The sequence below is a fragment of the Oryctolagus cuniculus genome, chromosome 7 (assembly GCF_964237555.1).
Source record: "Oryctolagus cuniculus chromosome 7, mOryCun1.1, whole genome shotgun sequence".
In the NCBI taxonomy this organism is placed as follows: domain Eukaryota; kingdom Metazoa; phylum Chordata; class Mammalia; order Lagomorpha; family Leporidae; genus Oryctolagus; species Oryctolagus cuniculus.
Window position 1 is genome coordinate 122,336,596 of NC_091438.1, and position 26,782 is coordinate 122,363,377.

At 39.1% G+C, this 26,782-nt stretch overlaps 1 protein-coding gene across 1 annotated transcript in view; it reads left to right on the forward strand.

Annotated features, from left to right (window-relative positions):
• The window catches only part of FAF1 (Fas associated factor 1), a 473,941-nt gene that overhangs the window by 392,505 nt on the left and 54,654 nt on the right, over positions 1–26,782 (forward strand). The window contains exons 16-18 of the mRNA XM_051857780.2: positions 13,697–13,777; positions 14,837–14,914; positions 26,042–26,257. Of these exons, the coding sequence (XP_051713740.1) occupies positions 13,697–13,777; positions 14,837–14,914; positions 26,042–26,257 (375 nt within the window). The remainder of the gene's footprint in view (positions 1–13,696; positions 13,778–14,836; positions 14,915–26,041; positions 26,258–26,782) is intronic.

Consider the following 26,782-nt stretch of genomic DNA (forward strand, 5'->3'; position numbering starts at 1 on the left):
CTCTTCTCTATGGGCAGGTAATTAAATGAACTAAACTCCACCTCTTTTTCCTATTCAATTCATTTGGAAAGTGAAAAAATTATTGCTCTACACCCAGGAAGATGCGTGACTATCCCTGACACTGACTGTACTATTTGGAAGGAGGAACATTGTGAGATGGAGAAACACAATAAGGGTGTAGGTTCAAGAGAAGTGAAGTCACAGAAAGTGCTCTGAATGAGACACCAGGAGACCTGCATTCTAACAAGCTGTGTGGTACTGGGAAAATCACTTAACTCATTCTGAGTCTCAGTTTCCTCCTCTCTAAATAGAGATAAAAGTCCCTTCCTAGCCAACCTAATTGGTGTTACTATTACATATGAAAGTGCTTGGTAAATTTGAAATATAAAACTTCAGGGGCTGGTGCTGTGTTGTAGTAGGCTAAGCCTCCGCCTGCAGCACTGGCATCCCATATGAGCACTGCTTCATGTCCTGGCTACTCTACTTCCAGTCAAGCTCCCTGCTAATGTGCCTGGAAAAGCAGTGGGGCATGGCCCATCTGCACCCACATCAGAGACCCGGAAGAAGCTCCTGGCTCCTGGCTTTGGATTGGCTCAGCTCCAGCTGAGGCCAGCTGGGAGTGAACCAGCAGTTAGAGGACCTTTCTCTCTGTCTCTCCCTCTCTCTGTAACTCTGTCTGTAATTCATTGTAATTCAAATGAATAAATAAAACCTAAAAAAAGCTTTAAAGTTTTAAAGATAATGCATGTGTATGTCTATGTGTATATACAGACTCACATTAATGTAGAAAGGGCAAGGTTTACAGCACAGCAGGTTAAGCTGCCACTTGGAACATTTGCATCCCATATCTGAATGCCAGCCATTCTTCTGATCCAGCTCCTTGCTACTGTGCCTGGGAAGCAGCAGATTATGGCCCAAGTATTTTAGTCCCTGCCTGCCATGTGTGAGACCCAGATGCAGTTCCAGGCTGCTGGCTTCAGCTGTTGCAGCCCTTTGGGGAGTGAAATAGCAGATAGAAAATCAATTTCTCGCTGTCTTTCTGGATGTGTGTGTATTACTCTTTCAAAGAAGTAAATCGTTTCAAAGATATTTAGATAGGAGGGTATTCATTCATACTTAATATATTTTTCTTTGCAAATACTTTGTTAATGGTAGATTTAATGAAACAAAAATTTTTATAGACTAGAAACCACAGTGATAAATTGGGCCTAAGACCACAGAATTTATTCTTACCATAGAGATGCAGCCTTCCAAGTCATTGCTGATTTCCATTAACCTAGTACATTTCAGAGCATAATTCTGCCATATGCTTCTCCATTTGTTCCTCTACTTGTGCTGATCTAAAGTAGAGGGTATCTAGGAGCTAGCCCTGGGCCCTCCTACCCTTTGCCCCCACTGCCTGCACTTAGAGTGTGGTTACTGAAGGCAGACTTGAATACTTACAGAACCAACAGAGTGGATTAACCAGATAGACTGTAAAAATTAAGAGGGAAAGAGATATCTTTTTAAAATTCGGCATTTCAGAGAAATTAAAGTACCATTATAAGAACAATAAGAATTTCATCAGACTTTTGAAACATATTCACAGTTTAGTCTAACTATTTTCTTCCAAATTATATCTAGTATGTAATCAGTGAATAGAACTTCTGATGTTCCTATATGAGGCCCTAAGACACCAATCCAGGAACACACCTACAGAATGCCTTGGTCAGGGTATAGCAGTGAGGGAAATGGGCAGATACTTAGGCAACCCAAGATTCATGTTCATGTGATTCTTCATGACCCTTCCCCTGCTTTTCTCCTCTGCTACTTCCATTTTACTGCTAGAAAAATGATGCTACTAGCAAGGGATCATTTACTTATGTCCTCCTCAGGCAGTTCTTAGGAAAAATTCAACTGCTTGCCCTAAGGTCATACATCTAGCTATTAGAAAAAAGGGAACTGTATAGTATTCTATAGAGTACATGTCCCATAATTTCTTTATCCAGTCTACTGTTGATGGGCATTTGGGTTGGTTCCAGGTCTTAGCTATTGTGAATTGAGCTGCATTAAACATTAATGTACAGACAGCTTGTTTGTTTGCCAATTTCATTTCCTTTGGGTAAATTCCAAGGAGTGGGATGGCTGGGTTGAATGGTAGGGTTATATTCAGGTTTCTAAGGCATCTCCAGACTGACTTCCATAGTGGCTTAACCAGTTTGCATTCCCACCAACAGTGGGTTAGTGTCCCTTTTTCCCCACATCCTCTCCAGCATCTATTGTTGGTAGATTTCTGAATGTGAGCCATTCTAAACGGGGTGAGGTGAAACCTCATTATGGTTTTGATTTGCATTTCCCTGATTGCTAGTGATCTTGAACATTTTTTCATGTGTCTGTTGACTATTTGTATTTCCTCTTTTGAAAAATGTCTAATGAGGTCCTTGGCCCATCTCTTAAGTGGGTTGTTTGTTTTGATGTTGGATTTTCTTGATTTCTTTGTAGATTCTGGTTATCAACCCTTTATCTGTTGCATAGTTTGCAAATATTTTTTCCCATTCTGTGGGTTGCCTCTTCACTCTCCTGACTGTTTCTTTTGCAGTACAGAAACTTCTCAATTTGATGCAATCCCAAATGTTAATTTTGGCTTTGACTGCCTGTGCTTCTAGGGCATTTTCCAAGAAGTCTTTGCCAATACCTATATCTTGCAGGGTTTCTCCAATGCTCTCTAATAATTTGATGATGTTGGGTCATAGATTTAAGTCTTTAATCCATGTTGAGTGAATTTTTGTGTAAGGTGAAAGGTCTTGCTTCATGGTTCTGCACGTGGAAATCCAATACTATACAGCAGTCAAAAACAACGAAATCTGGTCATTTGCAACAAGATGGAGGAATCTGGAAAACATTGTGCTGAGTGAATTAAGCCAGTCCCAAAGGGACAAATATCATATGTTCTCCCTGATCGGCGACAACTAACTGAGCACCAAAGGGGAAACCTGTTGAAGTGAAATGGACACTATGAGAAATAGTGACTTGATCAGCTCTTGTCCTGACTGTTGATGTACAATGTAATACTTTATCCATTTTAGTATTTTCTCTTTGTTTTGTTCTAGTACTATTGGTTGAACTCTGTAATTAACACACAGTTATTCTTAGGTGTTTAAATTTTAACTGAAAAGTGATCCCCGTTAAATATAAAAGTGGGAATAAGAGAGGGAGGAAATATACAATTTGGGACATGCTCAATCGGACTTGCCCTACATGGTGGAGTTAGAAACATGCCAGGGGATTCCAATACAATCCCATCAAGGTGGCATGTACCAATGCCATCTCACTAGTCCAAGTGATCAATTTCAGTTCACAATTGATCACACTGATAGGTCTAAGAGTCAAAGGGATCACACAAACAAGACCAGTGTCTGCTCATACTAGCTGATAGAATCAAAAAAGGAGAGAACGATCCATTATGGGAAGTGAGATACACAGCAGACTCATAGAATGGCAGATGTCCTAAATAGCACTCTGGCCTCAGAATCAGCCCTTAAGGCATTTGGATCTGGCTGAAGAGCCCATGAGAGTATTTTAGGCATGGAAAACCAAGACACCCTGGGGGAAAAAAAAAAAAAAAAAAAAGAAGACCTAAATGGAAGATATCTGCGAGTGAGATCCCAGTGGAAAGAACGGGGCCATCAAAGAAGGAGGTACCTTTCTCTGAAGGGAGGAGAGAACTTCCACTTTGACTATGACCCTGTCAGAATAAGATCAAAGTCGGCGAACTCAAAAGGCTTCCATAGCCCTGGCAACTCATGACTAGAGCCTAGGGAGATTACTGATGCCATAAACAAGAGTGTCAAATTGTTAAGTCAACAACAGGAGTCACTGTGTACTTACTTCCCATGTGGGATCTGTCCTTAATGTGTTGTCCAATGTAAAGTAATACTATAACTAGTACTGAAACAGTATTTTACACTCTGTGTTTCTGTGTGGGTGCAAACTGATGAAATCTTTACTTAATATATACTGAATTGATCTTCTGTATATAAAGAGAATTGAAAATGAATCTTGATGTGAATGGAATGGGAGAGGGAGCGGGAGATAGGAGGGATGTGAGTGGGAGGAAATTATGGGGGGGAAGCCATTGTAATCCATAAACTGTACTTTGAAAATTTATATTTACTAAATAAAAAATAAAAAAAAAAGAAATGGAGAGGGGAAATAGTAAGGACAAAAAAAAAAAAGAAAAAGAAAAAAGGCAACTGGGGATGGTGCTGTGTCGTAGTGGGTTAAGCTGCTGCCTGCAGCACCAACATCCCATTTGGGCACCAGTTCATGTCCCAGTTACTCCACTTCCAATCCAGTTCCCTGTTTGTGTGCCTAGGAAAGTAGCGGAAGATGTCCCAAGTGCTTGGGCCCCTGCCACCCACATGAGATACCCAGAAGAAACTTCTGGCTCCTGGCTTCAGGCTTTCCCAGTGCCAGCCATTGTAACCATGTAGGGAGTGAACCAATAGATGGAAGATCCCTTTCTCTCCCTCCCTCTAAAACTCTGCCTTTCAAATAAATAGCAAATAAGTAAAATCTTTTTTCTAGCTAAAAGGTATTTTTCCTATTTTAGAGATAAAATTGATCATTGTTGAAAGGTATCAAGGAACTTACCCAAAGACACAGAAATTAAATGGCAGACCCAGAATTCAAACCATGTCATCTCAGTTTGAAACCTTTTCTCTAGACTGTTCTCGCTACCAGGATGGAATTAGTACTAGAATCCACAGCATTGGCTACAAAATGAAAGTCCTAGCCACAGTACACCATGAAGCCCATACCACCAGGCAGCACATTTTTTCAATGACAGTTTAATGCAACTTTTCAAACAGTGCCTTCATTATTTACACCTTGAGTGCAACAAATTGAAAGTATTCCTCACATCTTTGTTGTTTGTCTCTGTAGTTATCAAGACAGCAACTCATGTGATTGCCTTCTGTAATTTTGATACTTTTTTTTAGGTTAAATTCACGTAAAAATGTTAACCTTTTCAAAATGTATGATTTAGTGGTATTTTGTGCATTCATAATGTTGTACACTATCATGTCTGTCCAGTTCCAAGACATTTTCATCATACCCATTAAATAGTCACTCCCCTTTCCCCTACTCCCTACACATGGTACTTGGCAACACTAATTTGCTTTATGTCTGTATAGATTTGTGTGTTCTAGTTGTTATATGAACATAGTAAATGTAATCATACAATATACGCTTTTTGTGTCTGGCTTTTTCAAGGTTCATTCATCTTGTAGCATGTATGAGTACTTTATTCTTTTTATGGCTACATTATATCCATTCAATGAGCATACCACATTTGTTTTATCCATTCACCTTAGATGGACTGTTGGGCTGTTTCTGTCTCTTGGCTGTTGTGAATAGTGATATGATGAACATTTACATATAAATATCTCTTTGAGTCCCTGTTTTCAATTATTTTGACTACTTACCTAGAAGTAGAATTATTGGATCATAATAATTCTATGTTTAAGTCTTTGAGGACCCACCATACAGTTTTCTAGGGTGTCTGGCTATCCTGTTTTACATTCCATCCAGCAGTGTACATGGGGTACAATTTGTCCATGTCTTTGCCAGAACTTGTAATTTTTCCTTAAGAAAAAGAAATAGCCATGCAAGTGGGTATGAGGTAGTATCTCATTGTGGTTTAGATTTGCATTTCCCAAATGATTAATGATATTGGCTATATTTCTCTATCTTTGTTGGCCAATTGTTTATCTTCTTTGGAAAATATCAGATACTTGGAAAATACTAATACTTAGAAAATATCAGATACCACTTAAATATCTTGTTTGGTAAGATTATAAGAGTACTATATTGCCTAAGCAGTTTTCAGAAATAAGATGTGAAATATATGAACTCCAAATCTATCTTGATTCGAAATTTAAAAAGAAAAAAAAATCTTTTTGATGCCTAATTAATTACTCCCCTTAAGAACAATCTAGGGGTGGGCATTGTAGCACAGTAGGTTAAGTCAACACATAGGAGTCCCACATCCCAAATTGAGTGCCAGTTCAAGTCCTAGCTACTCTGCTTCCAGTATAGCTTCCTATTCATGCATCCAAGGAGGTGACAGATGATGGATTAATTGCTTGGGCCACTGCTACTCCACATGGGAGACCCAAATGTAATTCTGAACTCCTTTCTTTGGCCTGCCCCAGCCCTGGCTGTGTGTGGACATTTGGGGAGTGAACCAGTGGATGGAAGATATTCTTGTGTATTCATTTTCTTTCTGTCTCTTGCTCTCTCCCTCTCCCCCTATCCCTTGACAATAAATAAATAAATAAACACTCACCAAAAAAACAAAAGTAGTTTAACTACTTAAATCTCTCCTCCCTCTGTTCTCCCACCAACCAAGTAGTTATTGATTTGAGCACAGTGCCTTAGAAAGTCAGTTGTTCTTCTAGTTCAGTTCAGTCCATATTTATTTAACATCTACTGTGTGCTAAGCACTGTGCTCAGAAGTCATCATAAGAAATATTTGATGCCTAAAAAGAAATATCACCCATGCATATTATGTTACAGAGGATAGTGTTTTAATAACCTAGCATCCTACATAAGAAGATACATTTTCTCAGAAGAGCTGTTGGCTCATTCTCATTCTTAACATTTCCCTCAAGCCATCTTAGAAAGCTCAGACCCCAAGAAAGGGCTAACGGCAATAATGTCAGTTAAAAGAAAGTGAAACAGGAGCATTTAGCACGCAAAGGCTACCGACATATTTGAGATCAGTCTCATGTACATAATTATCTCTTTTAAAAAAAAATTCATTTATTTATTTGAAAGGCAGAGTTACAGAGAGGCAGACGCAGAGAGAGACAGAAAGAGGTCTTCCATCCACTGGTCCACCCCCCAAATGACCGCAAAAGCCAGAGCTGGGCCAATCCGAAGCTAGGAGCCAGGAGCTTCTTCTAGGTCTCCTATGTGGGTGCAGGGGCTCAAGGACTTGGGCCATCTTGAAGGCCATAGCAGAGAGCTAGATTGGAAGTGGCGCAGCCAAGACTGGAATTGGCACCCATAAGGGATGCCAGCACTGCAGGCAGTGGTTTTACTTAAAGCTACAGTGCCGGCCCCATCATCTCTCCTTTCCCCCACAATATATATGAAGAGTAAATAAGATAATGTATAAAGTGATTAGAAGAGTACCTGACATATAGTAATCATTCACTAAATGTTAACTACTGTTACTAGTATCTATCAAGTGCCAACCATATATTAACTTATGCTGGAAATTCAGAGGCTAATAAGACAATATCCCTGCCTTATAAGTACTCACAGTCTAGTGAGAGAAAAAAAATACATAAATATATAATTATATGATGCATTATAATCTTTAGAGCACAAAATGAAGTAATTTAAGTGTGACTTTGCCTAAAGAAGAGGGAAAGGAGAGTGGTCCAGGCCAATGATAAATGGTATGTGTGCAAAGGCAGGGAGGCATAGGAAAGCCTAGTCTGTCCAAGGAGTTTGAGAGAGTTTGTGTGAGTCGACATCAGGGTGTGTGGAAAGGAAATGGACAGTGAAGCTGATCTATAGTGTGTGAGGCCTTCTGTGCTAAGAAGTTTAGACTTTTTTAAAGTATGTGGAAATCACTATCAGAAATGAATATTAAGATATGATTTACATTTTAGAAAGGTCACTCTTTTATTAATACTGTTTTTTCAATAACAGTAATTTGGTAACAGCAGTATATAATTACAAAATCTCATTTAAAATTGGGGAGGGGGTATCTTTGTTCTTTTTTTCAAAAGTGTAGGCTATTTTAATATTTCTCTCTCTTTTTGTACCTGGCCTAGTGCATTCCAGATAGTAGGTGTGGAATGGAATAATTGCCTAAAACTAAGCCAAATACCAAGTGGTTCAGAACAGAAAGCCTCCAAACAGGTGGTTTTCTTCAAGTACGTCTAGAGATGGAAATTGTTTCTCCTCTTTTCCTAGATGATTAGAACCTGTCCAGTCTTCTCCTGCGTTCACATAATTAATCAAATTATTTTTATCTATTACATTAAATCTCTCTCAAGACCTTCTATTTCTTAGCCCATATAAAATTTGAAATTGCTGCTGTGAGATCTGTGACTTTCAATCTTTCACAGTAATGTCAGAGCTAAATTATAGCTTCTGATTATTTTTGTAGTAGACATATTAGATACTTTATACATTTGACCTTTTCTTGAAGTTGCTCATAAACTTCAAATCCCATTAGGCTTTTATTCCCTACTTAGTAAATTAAAAGTGTAAAAGGCTGTAATCAGTATTTTTTTTGTTTTTTGTTTGTTTGTTTGTTTGTTTTTCTTTTAGCAGTATTGATAATGTTTTTAAAGGGTTGAAAAGTTTTTCTAGAAAGCTCCAGATAGTAAATATTTTGGCATTAGGGATTGTATGTTTTCTGTCACAGCTACTCAACTCTGCCGCTAAAGCACAAAAATAGCCATAGACAATACATAAATAAATGCGCATAGCCATGTGCCAATAAAATTTTATTTAGAAAAAATTTTATTACAAAAATTTATTTACATTAATTTTATTTATGGTCTTTGGCCCAAAGACCACAATTTGCTGACCTGTAATTGAAAGTAAGTTTCCTCCTTCCATCTTATCTGTATGGTTTCAGGAAGGATTCCTGACTGCAGTAGTAGGATTTATCAGAGACCACCGTATCATCTCTCCATTGCACATAGGCATGCAGATGCACACACATTCCCAAAAAATCTCCAGAACACATAGCAAGACCTGCCTTGTAACAAGGCTGCCATATTGGAGAAGAAATACATGTTTGTGTCTGTGTTACTTTCTTGTAGTGTATACTCTTAGTGAACATGTTCCTGTGTGAGAAATTTACATGTCTATTTGGAAACCTTTTGTAGGGTCTGTGTTCAAAATGAAATACAGGTCTTGTCTTCCAATATCCTGCCTGGCTGCTAAAGGAGTCAATCTCAATCCTAGTATGTCACCATTATTCTAAAACAATATGGATTACCTTTCCTCTATATGGCTCTCCTGGAAGCAAAAATAACATCTCAGCTACCTTTCACTTAAGAAATACTTTCTTTTTTATTTATTTATTTATTTTTTGACAGAGTGGATAGTGAGAGAAAGAGAGAAAGAAATACTACTTTCATTTCATTTTATTTTCTGTTTTATTCAACAATTAGGATTTAAAATGATTGGGTTACTATAGATCAGCAAAAAGGTATATACATTACTTTTTAAAAATTACTTATTTGTTTGAAAGAGTTACAGAGAGGCAGAAGCAGAGAGAGAGAGGTCTTCCATCTACCAGTTCACTCCCCAAATGGCCACAATGGCCAGAGCTGCACTGATCTGAAGCTAGGAGCCAGGAGCTTCTTCCAGGTCTCCTGTGCAGGTGTGCGAGCCCAAGGACTTGGGCCATCTTCCACTGCTTTCCCAGGGCATAGCAGGGAGCTGGATCAGATGTGGAGCAGCTGGAATTTGAACCAGTGCCCATATGGGATACAGGTGCTGCAGGTGGCAGTTTTACCTGCTCCGCCACAGTGTCAGCCCCTCAGAGCTTTTGATACATTACTGTTGAGCACTTCAGATTCCATGCATTCTTCCTACAAAGAGAAAAAAATGGAGTCTTTCAGTTAGGGAGCAGTGAGGCAAATACACTAATGCGTGTAGCACAGGGTAGTATGGAGAGCAATGACAAGTATACTACAAATGAAAAGTTCCAGCTAGGGTGGGATTATGAAAATCAATTACCTTCTTAATGTTTCAGTTTCTTCATCTCTAAAGTGACTCTTTTGGACATGTTAGTCTGCCATACCCGTAGCTGGCTTGAAGCTGAAGCTGGAAGCCAAAAATGTAATCCAGTTCTCCCCCAATGTGGACTGTAGGAACCTTTAGCCATCACCACTGCCTCTCAGGGTCTACATTAGTGAGGACTGGAGGGTCCAGAGTTGGGAATCAAACTGCAGTGCTCCAGTATGGACACAAGCCTCTTAACCACTACTAAAAGCCTGCTGCCAGTCACTTGTATATTTTTGAAGTGTATGAAGGACTGGTCAGATTTTGAATGGTAAAGCTGATGGAACAGGAAGTCTTCCAAGGTAAGAGAACAACATTATTTAAGGAACAAAAGAAAAAAATAATGTAAAGTGTGAGCACTGTGAACTATTAACATCAGATCAGTAAACTAATGTCAAAGTGGTGCAATCATGATTATCCATGTCTTCCCCTAGTAAACAGTTCCCCTTATCTATGTCCTTTGTGCAAATGTGATGCCTAATATAAAATTGGTGCCTAATGACTATGAGAGGAAAGGAAAACAGAAGAAAGAAAAGATAAGAAGGAAGAAAGTTGGTTCAGGAAATCCTATTTTAGCAGATGCCACAGTGTTTGACTGAGATCTCTGTATTTAATGCCCTTTCGTATCTGCACAAGTCTGTTTTGAAACAAAACTGTTTACTTCAGATACTTTTATTATATACTGTACTTGTGCTCCAAGGGCTTCCACCTGTGATAGCTTGTCCCCCTGTTGTATGTACATAATATCATAACTTATCATTCTTGCCCAGCCAGTAAATGCATTGACTTGGATAGTGCCACTTTGTGGATAAGCTCTTATCTATTTCCTCAGTTTTTACTGCAAACAGTTAAATATCTTATGCCTGAAAAACTTACTTATTTATTCAAGATATGCTTATTAAATACCTCTCAAAGATTAGGGAATGCATACACACTGTATATAGTATCATGGGGGAATCCTGTACTAAATAATTATACAATAATTAATTAATTGCAATAGTGACAAATGCTTTAAAAGGAAAGTATAGAATGTTGGGAGATAAACCTAATCTGTAAACTAATGTGAAGGGATGAATTCAGGAAAGTAATTTAAATTTTTAAATACCTTAAATATTTCTCAGGGTGGATTTAGTAAAATGGTTAAGATGCCATTTAAGACAGCTGCATCCTGTATGAAGTGCCTGGGTTCAAATACCAGCTCTGCTCCTCATTTCAGCTTCCTGCTAATGTAGACCATGGAAGAAGAAGTGATGGCTAAAGTACTTGGGTCCCAATCACCCATGAGAGAGACCCAGATGGAATTCTAGCCTCCTGGTTTCAGCCTGGTCTAGCCTGGCTATTGTGGTCATTTGGGGAGTGAACCAGTGGATGAAAGATTCTCTCTCTCTCTCTCTCTCTCTCTCTCTCTCTGTCACTCTGCCTTTTAAATTTAAAACAAACAAACAAAAAAACCAAAAAAAAAAAAAAAACCTGTTCTCCATTTCAAATATAGAAAGATAAGATTACTTCATAATTTATCAATTATATTCTAGAGATATATAAATTTGGAAATATAGACTTAATCCACAGAAGCTCAAGATCTTTAGAAATCTTTAAATAGATGACTGAAAAAGGAGGTATTACTTGGCCAAGAATGCATAGTTTGCTGCTGGCAGAGTTAGGACTTTAACACAAGTCTGCTTATCTTCCTATTAACTCTCCTCAATTACTTGAAAAACAGAGAAAGAATGTATCAAATATAGATCAGCTATAGCCATATAAACTGTGAAGTGGCTACTCGGTACAAACTTGTGTTTTGGGTAGAGGACAGAGTTTACAGAGTAATGAATTAGGGAAACACAAACATTAAAGGAAATACACAAAATTCACCTTATTAGGCTTTTACATCTAGTTATAGTTAAACCTCACTAAATAGACTAAAGTGAGAGATAGTTGGAATTAAGTGAAAATATTTTTTTAAAAATATTCTTTAAATAGTCAGCACCATGGCTCAATAGACTAATCCTCCGACTTGCGGCGCCGGCACACCAGGTTCTAGTCCTGGTCGGGGCGCCGGATTCTTTTTTTTTTTTTTTTTTTTTTTTTTTTTTTGACAGGCAGAGTGGACAGTGAGAGAGAGACAGAGAGAAAGGTCTTCCTTTGCCGTTGGTTCACCCTCCAATGGCCGCCACGGCTGGCGCGCTGCGGCTGGCACACCGCGCTGATCCGAAGGCAGGAGCCAGGTGCTTCTCCTGGTCTCCCATGGGGTGCAGGGCCCAAGCACTTGGGCCATCCTCCACTGCCTTCCCGGGCCACAGCAGAGAGCTGGACTGGAAGAGGGGCAACCGGGACAGAATCCGGCGCCCCGACCGGGACTAGAACCCGGTGTGCTGGCACCACAGGCGGAGGATTAGCCTAGTGAGCCGTGGCGCTGGCCTCCAGTAAGCTTTTAAAATCGATTTTTATTCATGTGTGTTACACAACACATGAAGTATTCTGACTACTTTGCAACCTGAGTGGTCTGTCAATTAGGTTAAACAAGGTTACTGATATTTTGTTCCCACATGTCCTTTCCCTTTCATCATGGCTAATATAATAGCTTCAGGTGAACAGCATGTAATTCTTCCTATTTTTTTTACTTTAAAAATTAGGAATCAGTATTATTTAAGCCAGTGATTTTGGAATTAGTTATTTTGAAAAGTAGAAGTATCAACCATCAGAGAACAGGTCACTCTTGAATAGACATCAGAAAGAGCACTTAAGAAAATGATGAGCATATACTCTGCCTTAAATAAGCACATAGTAAAATGGTGAAAAAGAAAATATGCAGTTAAACTATATGGGGGACAGTGTTGTAGCAGAGCAGGTTAATCCACCACTTGCTACATCAGCATCCCATATGGGAGTGCTGGTTGAATTTCAACTGCTCTGCTTCCTGGTATTATGCCTGGGAAGGCAGTGGAAGATGGCCCAAGTACTTTGGCCACAAACACTGGACCAGGATGGTGTTCCTGGCTCCTGGCTTCAGCCTGGCCCAGCCTTGGCCATGTAGGAAGTGAAGCAACATAATGGAAAATCTCTGCCTCCCATTCTCTGTGTCTCTCTGCCTTTTAAATAAATAGATTAAAAAAAAAATAGCCATATGAAATTTCCAGTTCTGTAGTCACAAAAAGTCAAGTGTGTGATTTTATGTAGTTCAACCTAATACACAAATGACCAAAAGGGGAACCTACACTATGATATAGAAAGGTATGGGTATTTATTTATTTATTGTAACTCATTTGACAGAGTTAGACAAGGTATGGGTATTTATTAAGTACATATAAACTCACTTGAAAAGCTAAACATGTTCTAAAAAATTTCAACTTAGGTAACTTCTGTTATCCACACTTTATAACTGTAGAGAGATTAGCTGATGACCAAAACTTAGTGGTGTGAAGTAAGGTTTACCAAGATGTTTACTTTTAGCCTCTCTCTGTACTGACCAGGGGACTATTTCCTAGTCAGTCCTTAGTCCCAATCCTAAAGTCTCCAAGTTTATCAGGGGGAAGAGAGAAAGGACTAATAATTTAAACAAGTGTCAGGTGCTTTGCTAGTTTATATTTTATTGCATTTCATTTTCATAATAACAATATAAGACAAATGTTTCTATTTTACAGTTGAGAAAGCTGAGAGGTAGAGAGGTTAAATAACTTACACAAAGTCATACAGTTTGTAAGTAGTACAATTAGAATTCAAACATTGTCTTTTACTATGCATCATGTAGGTTTGTATACTTATTTATCTGCTGTATACTGAAAGTTCCTTATTTCATAATAAATTCACATAGGAATAAAAATAAGGGGATTATCATTGATTTTCTTTTCTTTTTAAAGAATAGGTAAAACAAATTTGAATCTTTTTTCTTTCTTTTAAGGATGAACGTGAAGCCAGAGAAAATGTTAAAAGAGAGCAAGATGAGGCCTATCGCCTTTCACTTGAGGCTGACAGAGCAAAGGTAGGTTTAGTCAAGGTACTTCTGGGATATAAAGAACTCAATCCTAAAAGTCTTTCATTATTTAAGTTCCAACCCTTTTATCACTTGATCCCTAAAAATATTGAGTTTGCAATGTAGGAAGCTAGATTCCATTAACCGAAAGATTATAATTCTGTCTGTAGTTCTTAAAGCATAGTTCATTTTGAGAAAATAAAATTTGTCAAGAATCATTAACAATGAAAAACAAAAATGAACCTAGTGTCTATTTTGTTTCTTGTGATAGAACCCAGCATTTTTTGAAATGTTCTTTCGGTGGTTTTAATGGGCAGTCAGAGTTGAGAATCACTGATGAGTGCTTCTTGATCACTTGCTTCTTTTTTTGGGCATTGAAGAAGGAGATGAAATTGAATAAGGCAGTTTCTGCTCTGAGAGGAAGACTCACAAAGTGGTAGAGTGGTCAAGAATACAAGGGGTTGTAACATAAAGCGAGGATCCAAAGTGTCATAAGGGAAGCAGTACATTCTGTGGCAGTTCAGCAAGCAGGAGTTTCAGTGGAAAATTTTTTCCAACTTTTTTGGAAAACCAGGAAGTGAGAATTTACTGGAGAATGTTTAATACATGAACTAAACAGAGAAGGAGAATGGGAGGGGAGAAGAAATGATATAAGTGAGTGTCTACAGCCATACCACCCTGAACACGTCTGATCTTGTCTGAGTGAATGCCAAGAAGTCAGAAAGCATGGAGGTGCATAGAGGTGATGTGAATTAATTTGGCTATGGAAAAAAAGAGCAGAAAAGGCCAGAAAGAAAGAAAAAGGAAGAGCCTGAAGGACCTAAATATCAACATTACACAGAGCTAAGAAAGGTGTTCGAGTAAGAACTCAACATGCTTAGAGAGCTGTGCTTCGTTACGGGTTTCATTTCCATTCTTGTTCCTGAGAAAAACATTCCATTACCACGGTGTACCTCTGGGTCATATTGGGAGTAAGCCCTTTGAATGTAGCCAGTTCCTTTTTTTTTTTTCCCCTTGAGATAAACAAGTACTTACTGATTGCTTGTGCCCCCATTATTTTATCAACAGAGAGAAGCTCATGAGAGAGAGATGGCAGAACAATTTCGTTTGGAGCAGATTCGCAAGGAGCAAGAAGAGGAACGTGAGGTAGGGCATGATTTTAAGAAAAATTATTTAAAAACTGAGTTTATTTCCACTGTATTCAATATCAAGGCTGGCTGTTAATATTTCTTGCAACTTACTTCTTCCTACTTTTCCTATACTCATTTTGATGTAGAAAACTAAACCATTCCTTAAAATGATCATTCCTGATCTATTATATGGAACGCTTAGAAAATTTGCTCTTGTACTAGATTTGTAGTTTTCTGTTGTTTTCAATTCTGTTTCCTTTTGGTTGCCTGAGAAGTGCTTCCCATCCTTCTTGGATATTGTCTCATTACAAGAACATAAACATTGTGTTTTCCTGTCCCTTCCCCAGGCTTTACCTGCTGAAGATCAGTTACTTCTGCATCATCTTACTTTTGGTCCTTAAATACAGGAAATCCATTTAGCATGGGTTTTGTTTTTGCATATCATACCCATACCAGTATAGAGAGTTTTTTATTCACTCATTTTGCAAACATTCTTTGAATACTTACTATGTATGCAAAATCTGTTAAGGAATAGTGATATAGATATGGATACTGCTCTTTAGGAGTTCATACTCTTATAAAAATAAAATTATAGCACTATATGTAAAAATTAGAGAGAGGCAGGCCTAAAGTCCATTGGGAACAAGGAAAAGGCATAATTCAGGATGGCTTCATGGAAAATGACTTTGAGAATTCTATACATGAGACTAATGGCAATATTTACTTTTTTAAAAATATTTTATTTATTTATTTGAAAGGCAGAGTTACAGAGAGGCAGAGGCAGAGAGAGAGAGAGAGGTCTTCTATCCACTGGTTCACTCCCTAGAAGGCAGCAACGGCTGGAGCTAGGCCCATCCAAATCCAGGAGCCAGTAACTTCTTCCAGGTCTCCCACATGGGTGCAGAGACCCTAGGGCTTGGGCCATCTTCTACTGCTTTCCCAGGCCATAGCAGAGAGCTGGATCTGAAGTAGAGCAGCCAGGACTTGAACCAGCACCCATATGGGATGTGAGCACTGCGGGCGGCGGCTTTACCTGCTATGCCACAGCACCAGCCTAGCAAGATTTACTTAATAAAAAAGGAGGCCATATTTTTTTTCAGGATTTATTTTGTTTATTTGAAAGGCATAATTACAGAGAGAGGAAGATCTTTCATCTGCTGGTTCATTCCCCAAATAGCCACAACCCTGACCCATGCCAGGAGCTAGGAATTCCATCCAGGTCTCCACATGGGTGGCAGGGCCCAAGCTCTTGGACCATCTTCAACTGCCTTCCCAGGCACATTAGCAGGGAGCTGGATCAGCCTTCCCAGATGCAGTTACCAGGGAGTTGGATCAGAAGCGGAATGGCTGCAACTGGAACCAGAGCTCCAATATGGGATATGGCATTATAAGCAGCAACTTAACCTGTTGTACCACAAAGCCAGCCACAAGGAATCAGCCATCTAACATGTGACAGAATGACCTGGAGGGGGCCCTGACTGTAGCTGAGGAAAACTCCATTAGTCATCATTCTTAGTCAAGGATACCACCTCTTCCATTTATTCAGCTTTGGTTTTTGAATAAGAACTGTGCTGAGTACTGTGAAAGAAACAAAGAATAATAAAATATTTTCTGCAAGAAGAGATTATACCTTAGAGAGAAAGATACATGTCTACAAGTAACAGCAAATCAAGAAAAATGCCAAAATGCTTAGGAGAAGTAAAAGAATAATAAAATATTTTCTACCTGCAAGAAGAGATTACACCTTAGAAAGATACATGTCTACAAGTAACAGCGAATCAATAAAAATGCCAAATTACTTAGGAGAAGTAAAAGCAAAATACTTAGGGAGCTCAGAGGAGAAGAAAAATGTTGTACAATTTTGATTATCAAACAACATGATAAAAGTAATACTTGAGTCAGATCTTACAAGATGTGTGAACTCTGATTGCTTGGAAATCAATTATTATTCATGTTCAAACTCTTCCTGAGTACCTATCATATACATACAAGACACTAGGCCTGACAAGCCTTAGTCTGTGTACTCTGAAGATAGAAATTATTTTGTTGAACATCTTCTGTGTATCAGGTTTTCTGCTTTACATATGCTCACTTACTAACCATTAAGACAAACTACAAGAGTAGCGATTTCTCTTCACAAGTGAGAAAACTGTAGCTCATTGACTCACACATGGAGAAATGAGAACAATTAATTCTTACTTAAGTCTTTATGACTGCAAAGCTTATACTGGTTCTCAAATTCCATTCCAGCACATGGCCGTTTATTATGTTTGTCTAGATGGGTCATGTGTGTACAGTTTCACAAAACTTTAGACAAGAGAGAGATCCTTTTAAGCTGCTTTAAGGAATATATTTCAGGGGCCAGGACTGTGGCCTAGCAGATAAAGCCCCTACCTGCAGTGCCAGCATCCGATATGGGCGCCGGTTCAAGTCCCAGCTGCTCCACTCTGATCCAGGTCTCTGCTATGGCCTGGGAAAGAAGTGGAAGATGGCCCAAGTCCTTGGGTCCCTGCACCAATGTGGGAAAACCCAGAAGAAGCTCCTGGCTCCTGGCTTCAGATTGGCACAGCTTCTGCCATTGCAGCCAATTGGAGAGTGAACCAGCAGATGGAAGACCTCTCTCTCTCTCTCTCTGCCTCTCCTTTCTCTCTGTGTGTAACTCTGACTTTCAAATAAATAAATAAATATTTTTTAAAAAGAAATATAATTCAAGAACTTAGGATTCTTGCATCTTTATGTTCTTTCACATATGCTCTCTCTTTATCTTAACAGTTACATGTATCTTCAGCTGTACTGTCTTGCTAAAATGTCAAGGGTACACAATTAATTGCATGTTCCAGATTTATACCTTGGTAGCATATGCACTGTCTTCAGATGATTTACCTAATTTACCAGACTAAAATTTTTGCTCTTTTTCCAAATGTAGGTAAAGCCTGACCTCTCAAAAAAACCTATAAATATCCTTTAGCAAAACTCAGTACAGATTGAGCATCCCATAAAATTAAAAATCCAAAATGCCAAGCTTCAACCTTTTGGGTACCAGTGGAAAATAACATACCTGATCCCATGTGACTGGTCAAGATGCAGATGCACTAAAAAGTATTATATAAAATTACCATAAGGTTTTGTATATTAGGTATGTATGAAACAATAGTGACTTAACAATGGTTAGACTTGGACCTCATCCTCAAGATAACACATTAAGTGCATGCAAATACTACAAAACCAAAAAAAAATTCTAATTCTAAAACACTTCTTCCTGACTCCAAGCATTGTCAGATGAGGGATAGCCTCAACCTGTGTATATACTCTTGCCACTAGCTTTTGAGGATGAGGCATAGAGGAAAGGAGGGAAGATCAGATTTGGCAGCTAACTATTACTTGGACTTGTCCATTGATTTGCTACCATAAAATGCAAATTTGGATAATATTGAGCACTCTACCCTTCCTCACTTGAGACACAATTAAAATTAGCTCTTAAAAGCCACATTGTGTTTATCTTAATTTAATCCAGTTTTATCTAAATTAATTTGACCCTTTTTTTCATGGGACAGCAGTGAATATGATTCAGCACAGTAGGCATTACAAACCAAGTACCAGGGAAAAGCTGATATTGTGCAATCTCTGAAGAAACTGAGACCCAGAAAGATTAGACAGTTTGCCTGTGGCCACCAAACTGGTTGAACACATAACCTGGATTAGAAGCGGTAACACTGCCTCCCTTCTTACTGGAAACCCTAACCCATACAATTACATTGAGAAATAAGAGTGGTTTTATTATTTTTATTATCTCCAGCATTTCAATATCCTTTAGAAAAATGGAGCATTGAATAGTCAAATGACTTTGGTCACAGGGAATTCCTTAGTAGCTGACTGCATTTTGCTATGTGTAACTGTTGAAGTGAATCAATAAAATGTGGAAAGGTATATTGATTTGGTCTTTGTCCATGATAAGGGAAAAAGTTGTAAGACTATTCTAGGGGCACGCTTTTGGCTTAATGTTGAAGACTATTCTGAAGGAAAAGCAAAGATCTCCCATTTTACTAATTTGTGTATTTACTTTTTCTTTCTAAAATCAGTTTCAACTAACATATGAATGCATGAAATTCAAAGGCATGAAAAAAAGAAAGGATACATATACAGAATTCAAGGCAAAAAACCAAATAAAGGAAGATAGATCAAAAAGTAATATTAGCATGTTGACAACAGATAATCCAGTACAGACGTCAGATGCATTTGATAGGTCTTTGTACATTTGCTCAACGTGAGCCTCAGATTTTGTGCTATCCTTCTCTTGGGCCAAAACAAAGGAAAATATGATAGCTTACAAGTTATACTTTTTTATAGCATTGGAAAAAGGCTAATCTTTCAGAAGATGCCCAGATTTTTCTAGCACTGTGACCATATAGCAGTATTTCCTGTAGTTCCTCTTCAAAGAGGAAGCTTTGTGATATAGTAAAAACTATCCCCAGCTATATCCAAAAGCTGCAATAGCAAGTAATTTATGATGCTTCCTTTAACCAATATAACTCTAGGAAAATGTATTAAATGTTATAAAAACCATTAATATAACACCAAGTAATGAACATAGTGGTAAAAGATAACTTCTGATTAGGATGGCCATAAGAAAGACTTCAAAGAGGGAGAAAGCTCTGGGGGAGTAGAGGGATTCTGATAGTTTAAGAGGAAGTAGAAGAGCATTTTGATTGAATTGATCAATAGATGCAAGAATGGTTGGATGGAGGGCAAAAGGCAGGGTACGGGCTGGACAATCATGAACAAAGGGACAAAGACACAGGGCTTACTCAGAAAATAGTATATGGACAAATTTAGAACATAGTTCAATAATTAGTGCTATGGTTATCAGAGGTGGGAAAGAATGTACTCAAAGCTATTGTCTTTTGCTAATAGAACCCTTAGGACAAAGGAAGTTACATATTTTGCCTGTGTACTCAGGCAAAAAGCCTCAGTGCTTCTTCATGTAGGAAAGTTAAGTAGTATTAAAGACTATTATTATCAAAAAGTTTGAAGCTAGGGCTGGCCTTCTGGTGCAGTGGGTAAAGCTGCTGCCTGCAGTGTTGTCATCCCATATGAGCATTGGTTCAAGTCCCGGCTGCTCCACTTCTGATCCAGCTCCCTGCTAATGGCCTGGGAAAGCAATAGAAGATAGTCCAAGTCGTTTGGCCCTTGCATACATGTGGGAGACCCAGAAGAAGCTCCTGGCTCCTGACTTCAGATTGTCTCAGCTCTGGCCATCTGGGTATTGGGCCATCAGCTGGAATACCTCTCTCTCTCTCCCTCTCTCTGCCTCTCTGTAACTCTGCCTTTCAATTAATCTTTAAAAAATATATCATGCCATTGTAATCCATAAGCTGTACTTTGGAAATTTATATTCATTAAATAAAAGTTAAAATATATATACACACACACACACACACACACACACACACCATGGAGAAAATATTTGGAAACACATAGAAGGCAAATAAATGCATGAAAATATATTCAACATTGTTAGTCATTAGGAAAATGCCAAATAAGATCACAATAGATGCACACCATTTGGAATGGCTTTTTGAAAGGAAAAAAAAAATACCAAGTATTAACAAAGATGAGGAGCAGCTAGAACTCTTAAACGTTAGTAGTGGGCAAGCAAAGTATCACATCCACTTAAACACACATAAGCCAGCAGCCACACTCCTAGGTCTTTACACCCGTGAAATGGAAGTAGCAGTTAAGTTTACATTCAAACAAAAGTCTGTATGAAAATATTTACAGCAGCTTTTTTTGTAGCTATCAAAAACTGAAAACAACTAAAGTGGAGAAGGGGTAATCAAACTGTATTTGAGCAATGAAATACTGCTTAGCAATAAATAGGAACAAACTAACATATTCAGTAACATGGAAGAATCTCAAATGCATTATTCTAAATGAAGGATGACACTTATGTAACATTTTTAAAGGTTTATTTACTTATTTGTAAGTCAGAATTAGAGAAAGAAAGAGAGGTCTTCCATCCGCTGGTTCACTTCCCATAAAGCTGGGCCAGGCCAAAGTCAAGAGCCAGAAGCTTCTTTTGGGTCTCCTACATGGATTCAGGAGCCCAAGCACTTGGACCATCTTCTGCTGCTGTCCCAGGCTCATTAGCAGGGAGCTGCATCAGAAGTGGAGCATATGCATGCCAGCTTAACCCACTGCGCCACAGTGCTAGCCTCAGAACTATACACTTTAAAGGGTGGATTTCACTCTATGTAATGCATAACCTAATCATACAGTCTACTTTGTTTCTTCTACTTCCTACCCTCTTCCCTTTGTTCATTCTGTTTCAGCCACATTAAGTGTCTTACTGTTCTTCAGTCAAGCCAGGCACCAAGACTTTGGCATTATCTGTGACTCCTGCCTATACATATCTAAATGTCCACGTGGCTTCCTCTCTCCTTTAGGCCTTTTCATACTGAGGATTGCAGTATTTAAAATTATAGCTCTCCCTTCCTTCTGCCAACATTTCCTGCACTCATCCATGGTACTCATCATTATGTGATAGCTATATATTTTCCTTAATCTGACTTCATTTTTTTAATCTACATACTACTAGAATATATGGTCCGTGTAGGCAAAAATTGGTATCTGTTTTGTTCACTGCAGTTTTCTCATCATCTAGAATCAGGCTTGATACATAGAAGGTGCACAGTAAATAGGTGTTAGCCTATTTAACACAAAGTGTTAGCCAGCTGCTAATTGTTGTTTAGTATATGCTCATAGAAACCTAGAGGCCTGTGTGTGTGCATGTATTTGAGTGTGATTGTATATGTTTAAACCAGTCTTTGCTTTTTATTGTAAGAAAATTGTATATTATGATTTCTGTTTAAAAGGAAAATATGTAGAAACAGTGTTTCTTGTGTATCTTTTTCACTGCCTAATTTCATTTCAAACAGTGTCCCTATTTCTCATCCCTCATGTGAATGCTTAAGTATTCAGGTACTTCTATAAAAACAACAACAAAAAATCCAGGATCAGTTCATGTTTCTAACTTACACCAGGTTTCCTTGTTTTATTACAAGTCTAAAATAATGCAAATAAAAAACTATTTGTTGAGCAAATCAAATAGAAGTTTAACAATAGTGTTTACTGTGACTGCTGTTTGAGTGTAGGTGCCCTTTGTGTCGTCATTTTACAACAGTGTTTGCTTACATAAGGCCTTTGTTTTTAACTATCATATTTGAAACTAAACTCTTGATGTGTTTTTAGCCTTTTGGCCAGTGAAACAGTTGGGTATTCAGATCCCAAGGTTGCTGGCTTACCTTATGTCTCAGCATTGTTTTCCACATTGGTTCTATTGGTGTGGGGTATCTGAGGTCTTTTTTCTTACTAGTAAAAAGCCCCAGAGACTGCATACATTGAGTAGCAGATATTGTCTGCACATTGAATGAATCAATGAGCTACTGTTGTTTATTCTTCTGTAGTATATAATTGGTTGAGTTCAGATAATAATGTAGCATCTGTTGTTGTACTGTGCAGGGAAATGTCAAAATAGAAAGCATATAGACAGGTGGATTAAAGGAAGAATAGGAGAAAAATCAGGAAATATCACATTGTTTTGATTTTTAAAAGTAGGTACAAAGGAATAATCATAACAAAAATAATAATAACAACAATAGCTGTCATTTGTTGATCACAGTGTTATACAGCATGTGAATTGATCCTAAGCATTTTTCTTTTTTCTTTTTTTTTTAAAGATTTATTGATTTATTTGAAAGTGTTACACAGAGAGGAGTGGCCGAGAGAGGTGTGTGGGGGGGGTCTTTTATCCGATGATTCACTCCCCAGTTGGCCGCAACAGCAACAATCTGGAGCCAGGAACTTCCTCTGGGTATCCCATGTGGGTGCAGGGGCCCAAGGAGTTGGCCATCCTCTGCTGCTTTCCCAGGCCATAGCAGAGAGCTGGACAGGAAGTGGAGCGGCTGGGCCTCGAACCGGCGCCCATATGGAATGCCGGCGCTTCAGGTCAGGTCCTTGATCCACTGCACCACAGCGCCGACCCCAGCATTTTTCATTTATTGAGTACTGACCATGTGTCAGCACTTGCTAGATGTTTTTAAAACATTACTTGGGAAAGGGTGTTTAGTGCAATGTGAAGACACTACTTAGGATACCCACATTCTATATCAGAGTGCCTGGGTTTGGGTCTTTACTCCACTTCCAATTCCAACTTCTTACTAATGCAGACCTCGGGAGGCAGAGGTAATGGCTCAAGCAGTTGGGTCCCAGCCACCCACGTGAGAGATCTGGATTGAGTTCTAGGCGCCTGGCTTCAGCCTGGCCCAGCACTGGACAGACTGTTACTGTGAAGCAGAGCATGCTAATACCAGACTTCTTCACCTACAGGACCTCTCAGGCTGCTAGGAGCAAAAATAGAATTTAGTGAATTTCTGTCATGGATTCCAATATAGGTAGGGACTTCATAGACCTTATAAACGTTTTTTAATAGAGATTTGTTTATTTATTTGAAAGCAGAGTTAAAGAGGAAGCAGGAAAGAGGGAAAGAGAGAGATCTTCCATCTACTGGTTCACTCCCCAAATGGCCACAATAGCCACACTCCCCAAATGGCCACAATAGCCACTGCTGGGCCATGCTGAGGCCAGGAGTTTCATCCTGGTCTCTCACATGGGTGCATGGGCCCAAACACTTGGGCCATCTTTCGCTGCTTTTCGCTGGTGCGTCAGCAGGGAGCTGGATTAGAAGTGGAGCAGGGACTTGAACTGGTGCCCATATGGAATGCCGATAGCTTTACCCTCTTTATCTCAGTGCCAGCCCCCATTATAAACTTGTAACTTCCTTCCAATGAAATGTTATGAATGTGAAAGAATGTAGTACTTTAGATTGAGATCTAAGAAACTTGAGTTTAAGCCCAGCTATAACTGTGAGATCTCTCGGCAATTTATCTGACCTGTTTGAGTCAGTATTCACAAATGTAAAATGAGGGGTTTGGTCATAGGTGCAGAAAACTATCCTGAGACTTGACCAAATCCCATAGCAAGTTAGTGGCAAAGCTGGAACTAGGACAGTGGTCTCCTGCTTTCAGAAAACCTGTTATTTGAATTTGTTCCTTTTTTTTTTTAAACTTAAAGTGAGATGAAATATATATATTTCAGATATCTGACATTTTCAAATGTGCAGATTTAGGGGGCTGACACTGTGGTGTAGCAGGTTAAGCCACCTGTAGTACTGGAATCCCATTTGGGTACCAGTTCAAGTCCTGGATGCTCCACTTCTGATCCAGCTCCCTACTAATGCTCCTGTGAAAGCAGCAGAGGATGGCCCAAGCGCTTGGGCCCCTGTACCCACATGGGAGACCCGGTTGAGGCTCCTGGCTCTTGGCCTCGACCTTCCTCAGCCCAGCCATTGCAGCCATCTGGGGAGTGAACCAGCAGATGGAAGATCTCTCTCTGTCTCTCCCTCTTTCTCTATAATTCTGACTTTCAAATAAATAAATAAATCTTTTTTAGAAAATGTGCAAATTCAATAGCATTCATAGTATTTATATTCACAATATCGTCATAAATCCATCACCGCTGTTTCCAAAAATTTTTACCATGCTAAACAGAATCTTTCCATTCTATTTTGACATTAACATATTATGCAAAGTTCTACAAACTCTTCAGTTATTTCTACTTGAGAAATGTGTTTTCACCAATATAAATATTTGCATGTATATTTTTCATGAATATTTCTAGAGGACTTAATTCATACTAAAGAAAGGAAGCAGTTGGCTGTTTACTTGTTCACAATTATCTGAGTTCTTTAGTTATAAAAAACCGACTTTTTTTTTTTTTTTTTTTGGACAGGCAGAGTTAGACTGTGAGAGAGAGAGAGAGAGAAAGGTCTTCCTTCGGTTTGATTCACCCCCTAAATGGCCACTCGGCCGGCGCACTGCACCGATCCGAAGCCAGGAGCCAGGTGCTTCCTCCTGGTCTCCCACGCGGGTGCAGGGCCCAAGCACTTGGGCCATCCTCCACTGCCTTCCTGGGCCACAGCAGAGAGCTGGACTGGAAGAGGGGCAACCAGGACAGAATCTGGTGCCCCAACTGGGACTAGAACCCGGGGTGCCAGCGCCGCAGGCGGAGGGTTAGCCAAGTGAGCTGCGGCGTCGGCCCGGCCTTTCTTTTTGATGTAGTTACCTATCAATTTAATACGGGATTATTTTAATTAACTGCTTGTTGGGCTAATTTTTTTTTAACTTTTATTTAATGAATATAAATTTCCAAAGTACAGCTTATGGATTACAGTGGCTTCCTCCCCCCATAACTTCCCTCCCACCGGCAACCCTCCCCTTTCGCTCTCCCTCTCCCCTTCCATTCACATCAAGATTCATTTTCAATTCTCTTTGTATACAGAAGATCAGTTTAGCATATATTAAGTAAAGATTTCAACAGTTTGCACCCACATAGAAACACAAAGTGAAAAATACTGTTTGAGTACTAGTTATAGCATTAAATCACAATGTACAGCACATTAAGGACAGAGAACCTGCATGAGGAGTAAGTGCACAGTGACTCCTGTTGTTGACTTAACAAATTGACACTCTTGTTTCTGGCATCAGTAATCTCCCTAGGCTCTTGTCATGAGTTGCCAAGGCTATGGAAACCTTTTGAGTTCACCGACTCTGATCATATTTAGACAAGGTCATAGTCAAAGTGGAAGTTCTCTCCTCCCTTCAGAGAAAGGTACCTCCTTCTTTGATGACCTGTTCTTTCCACTGGGATCTCACTCACGGAGATCTTTCATTTAGGTTTTTTTGTTTTGTTTTGTTTTGGGTTGGTTTGTTTGTTTGTTTGTTTTTCCAGAGTGTCTTGGCTTTCCATGCCTGAAATACTCTCATGGGCTTTTCAGCCAGATCCGCGTGCCTTAAGCGCTGATTCTGAGGCCAGAGTCTTGTTTAGTGCGCTAATATTAAGAAATGAAAAACACAATTCTGTTGTTGAGCTTTTGGCTTGGTTAATAAATGGAGCAATGACTTTTTGATGAATTTTTAGAAAGCAGCAGCTTCTTTTCATCCTCTCCTATCTCCATCGTACCTCACACACACACACACACACACCCCATCCATCCCACATTTTAACACCTGATTTTTGTCCTACGTAGGCCATCCGGCTTTCTTTAGAGCAAGCCCTGCCTCCAGAGCCAAAGGAAGAAAATGCCGAGCCAGTGAGCAAACTGCGGATCCGGACCCCCAGTGGCGAGTTCCTGGAGCGTCGTTTCCTGGCCAGCAATAAGCTCCAGATTGTCTTTGATTTCGTAGCTTCCAAAGGATTTCCATGGGATGAATTCAAGTTACTGAGCACCTTTCCTAGGAGAGACGTAAGTTGTCATACCCATCTCAGGGAGTGTGTATAAATGGGAAATACTCCATCGTTAGGGCTGTACAAAATAGTTCAAGAAAAGTTGTACAGTTCAGGCCAGTACAAGATACCCAGGAACCTTTTTCTGTACATCGTTCTCTCTTTTTTGTAGAAGATACGGCTTTCTAGGCCCACAGACATATTCCTAGTACCCTATGTTGGTACTTCCTTTCTAGGGGTCTAGCTGTGCCCCTGTTCTGCATTCATACAGCCTTTCCTGAGGCCTCATCTTTGTATACCTCAGAGTACACCTGAGAGTTATATGCCCAACAACTTAACAGTGAGTCAAGGTTGATGATTATAGGTTCACTAAGAGCAAGTGATACTTACCAGTATTTTGTGATTTGCTGGTCTTTTACCTTTGGAAGTCAGGGATGGTGACCTATATTTACTAAGTACCTGCATTTAACTAACATATTTAATAGACTCTTGTATTTTAAGACAAAGTAGAGAGATGTAGCTCTACAATTAGGTAGATTCATCA